This window comes from Vicia villosa, linkage group LG2, assembly GCF_029867415.1.
Source record: "Vicia villosa cultivar HV-30 ecotype Madison, WI linkage group LG2, Vvil1.0, whole genome shotgun sequence".
Lineage (NCBI taxonomy): Eukaryota > Viridiplantae > Streptophyta > Magnoliopsida > Fabales > Fabaceae > Vicia > Vicia villosa.
In genome coordinates this window covers 63,083,808-63,087,573 of record NC_081181.1, presented here as the reverse complement: position 1 = coordinate 63,087,573, position 3,766 = coordinate 63,083,808, and the positions used below count along the sequence as shown (strand labels likewise).

General features: G+C 30.4%; 1 protein-coding gene across 1 annotated transcript; it reads right to left on the bottom strand.

Moving 5' to 3' along the window:
- Window positions 1–536: 536 nt before the first annotated feature.
- Window positions 537–2,161, bottom strand: LOC131649230 (xyloglucan O-acetyltransferase 1-like). Its single transcript, XM_058918991.1, has 2 exons — window positions 1,990–2,161; window positions 537–1,627 (listed from the first exon to the last, which is right to left on the bottom strand). Exons 1-2 carry the CDS (start codon window positions 2,159–2,161, stop codon window positions 537–539), a joined length of 1,263 nt encoding a protein of 420 aa, XP_058774974.1.
- Between the last annotated feature and the right edge of the window lie 1,605 nt (window positions 2,162–3,766).

Genomic DNA, 3,766 nt, shown 5'->3' with positions numbered 1-3,766 from the left:
CATGAAAGATAGTTAGAGCCACTCAAATGAGTTGTGAGTTTCACAGAACTTGGACCTTTACTTGTACATATTTAGTAATCATAGTCCAAATCACCATTAGAGACTCGAATTAGATGTTGATTAGCAGGCGGACGCACAATCAAAGAAGAATGGAGAAGATGTGCATAAAATACAATAAAATATAGAGATTTGAAGAGAAACTACAATTGTTTTGCAACTGATATCATCTTATCAATGTTGAACTCCGTGCATAATCAATGAACTCAAGGCAAAGAGATGAAATATTTCTTACCTATTCATTCTTCATGAATTACAATATATATGAGAGTGTGATAGTACATTATAGCTTACCATGTTGGTTATACATTGGCTTGTAACTTGCAAACCAAGTTAACTAACTAACTTGAGCTTTGTGTAACTAACACTCTAACTAAGGAACTAATGTGATCTACCAGTTTTTAAACTGTAACTTAGAAACAAATTAAGATGACCTTTATCAATGTGAATAAAGCATATATTATAAAATGAAAAATGTATCACTTTTCAACCTGTGGATGGTCTTTTCCTTTCTTCATCATCTCCAAAAAAATCTCATTCCAAGTATCTACGACTCCAGGTAAACACCAATGAAGACAATCATTTTGTACATGCTTTGGAATCCCATTAGCAAATGGAAAGGGATTCATATAAGCACCTGCATGACCATCCGGTCTCAACAATGCCAACTTTGTTATATCAAGTACCTCCAAATTAAGTCCAAATTGTTTTGCTTTTGCCTTAGCATTTTCCAATTCCTCTATCTGAATACTTCTTATCTCAGCATCCATCCCTTCAAGCTTCTTCTCCTCATTTCCATATGGCTCACTCTTTGAACAAGTGCCTCTGTTATCCCAATCACCTTCAAAATGAGATGGTGAAAATGTTCTTACAATCACATCAATTCCATTTCCCCTAGAAACTTTTCTCTCCATTATACTATTAATGGCAGTCCTTAAAGCCTTTCTCATTGGAACATAAAAGCCAATATCAGTGTAATTAAATTTTAAATCATGACATTTTAAACAACCTATAACAAAATCACCCTCATAGTAAATTGAAGGAACCATAAACCAATGACCAAATGATAACACAATCAAGTCCATTTGATCTATATCCCTAGCCCATCTCTCATTTACATGATCCAAATAGATTCTATTATAATTAGGCCCTTTGGATTTTTTTTGATCACCCTTGACAAGAAATGGTGACCAATAGAAAGACAAGTTTGCATTATGAGATGCAAAGTACCACTTTCTAGAGCCAAGATGGTAGACACGTTTAGGTTTTGAAGTAGTGGATAGTAAGCAAATAAGTGACTCAATTTGGTTCCTAGCTAAAGAGTCTCCAACAAAAGCTATGTGCATGTTGTTGATAAGTTTGAGAAAAGTGTTTGGTTCAAAAATTGGTAGATGGCACTCACTTGGTTTCCATCTCCAATGAAGGTAGCTTGAGTTAGGCCTTCCATTGAGTATGCAATCTTGACTTTTCTTGATCTTACATGTTGTTCCATTATACAAAGGAGACCTATTGTCATGAATCCATGTGCCATTGGAATAGTCACATGTGTTCTCATAAGCTTTTTCCTTTTCTGCAAAAAAATATATAATTAATTATAAATATAGATATAAAATAAGGTTTAAACGAATTTCGTATAGATACATAGACAAGACATCAATAATAATTTGAAAATAATAATTTGAAAACGATAATGAATTGAAATAAGTGTCCGGGTCACTGTCTAACATAAACATAGACACATCTTTTTTTCGTCAGATATGTCGGGACTACATAGATTTAAAAATATAATTTTTTCAATTTAAAACCTATAACATAAACATAGAAGATTTAATTAACTACATACACTAGCAAATTAAAATAACAATTCTAGAGAATTTACCATTAGGCATAGAAGCATAAAGTGAATTAAAATAACAATTCTAGAGAATTTACCTTTAGGTATAGAAGCATAAAGTGTAGAGTGGTGAGTGATAGGAGTGGAAAATGGAGCAAATGAGTGAAGGTAAAAATATAGGCAAATTAGAGATATTGGTGGAAGAGCATAGAAAATAGAGGGAGCAAATATTTTGATGAGTTTATCTTTGAATGTGCTTGTACTTATCATCTTCCTCAATTGTGGTTAGCAGATTCTTTCTAAGCCTTTTCCACTTCTTCTTTCTGGCTTCTTCAATTTAAAAAATTAAAGTTGAAGATTTGTAAGATCTCTATAATTTATGACATTAATTGGAAACTTGTTTGTTTTGGGGGATTTTATTTTGGGAAATAAAATATTTACCATTAATTAAAAAATTAACATTTAGGGTTATATTCTTTTTCAGATTCTTTACAAATTTGTGTGCATTACAATTGAGGTAGTACTATTTGTTTTTAATACGTGAATATTGTTTTGTCTTTTTACTATTATTACCGTAATATAACTTTTACTCTTCATTTGTCATTCAATTATTCTTTTTAATGCAATAAATAGACCGGATTACCATTTTGGGTTTTTATAACTGTAGGATAAAACAATTTAGTTTTGTGAAATTATTCAATTTGTTTCACCTAGGGATGATTGAATTGAAATAATTAAATATTCTCTTAAATAATTTGTTACTGCAGTATGAAAAAAATTTTTAAATTAAGGTACTAAATTTGAGCAAATTATTAAATTATCTGACTTTTTAACTTTAAGGACAAACTAACACTTATAAATTTAGCATAGTAAAATAAGGTAATTGTTATATTCTCACATTATATTCTCTTTGCTTGAATTAAAGGGTGATTTTCTATACTTAATTAGATGCTTATTTCTTGCTCTCCTCTTTTTTCTGAGTTGTAGGCAGTGTTTTAAAAATCGGACCGGATCGGTCAGTCGGACTAGTCGAATTAGAAATCGATCAGGTAATAGGTCTGGTTCAATTGTTGAATCGGATATATCATTGAACGGTGTAAATCGCTAAAACTGGAAAAGCCGACAGTTTAAAAGTATTTTTAATTTTTCTTATTTTAAAAAATTAAAACGGCGTCGTTTTAATTATTTTAATGAAAAATAAAAAATAAAAGAAATGAAATAAAAGAAAATATAAATTTTAAATAAAGATGTTGCGGATGCGATTGATTTTCTTACAGATTGTTTTGATATTGAAGAAGATGAGATATCAACATTGAAACAATTTTTCATTCCTTGAAATTAAATTTAGTAGACAATGGAGTTATTTTGTTATAAATTACTATTCAATTAAATTATGTTGCGATTAAATTTTGTTTGCAATTATACTTTGTAATTTTGTATTATTTTGTTATGTGTGATACTTATGTTTAAATTTTGAATTTAAATTATGAACTTGTGAATTTATTTATGATATGATATTTTAAAAAAATTTAAGTGCTAGTTATATTTTGTAGAGACTGAATCATCCGGTTCGACAGGTTTTATACCATTATAGTTTTGTTATAACAACTAGTCTATTCAACCGAGTTATCTGGTTTAATCTGATTTAGTTATGTGGTTCGACCACTGATCCGGTGATTCAATAAATAAATCAGTGACCTAGTACCCTCACCGGTTTGATGTCCAGTCCGGTTTTTAAAACACTGGCTGTAGGTTTATGTTATTTGTAATATTTGGTTCCTAAAGTGACAATTATAGATGTACCAGATGTTGGATGGGCGTCAAACTCTCTTATCGGATTGGCTCTAGAGCACCCCTTTCTTAGACTCTCCATTC

Excerpts from the sequence above, each read along its gene's own strand:
- LOC131649230 (XM_058918991.1), bottom strand. The coding sequence starts at position 2,161 with ATGATAAGTACAAGCACATTCAAAGATAAACTCATCAAAATATTTGCT. Across the intron at positions 1,628-1,989 it reads TTATGCTTCTATACCTAAAG|AAAAGGAAAAAGCTTATGAG; the intron begins GTAAATTCTCTA and ends ATTTTTTTGCAG.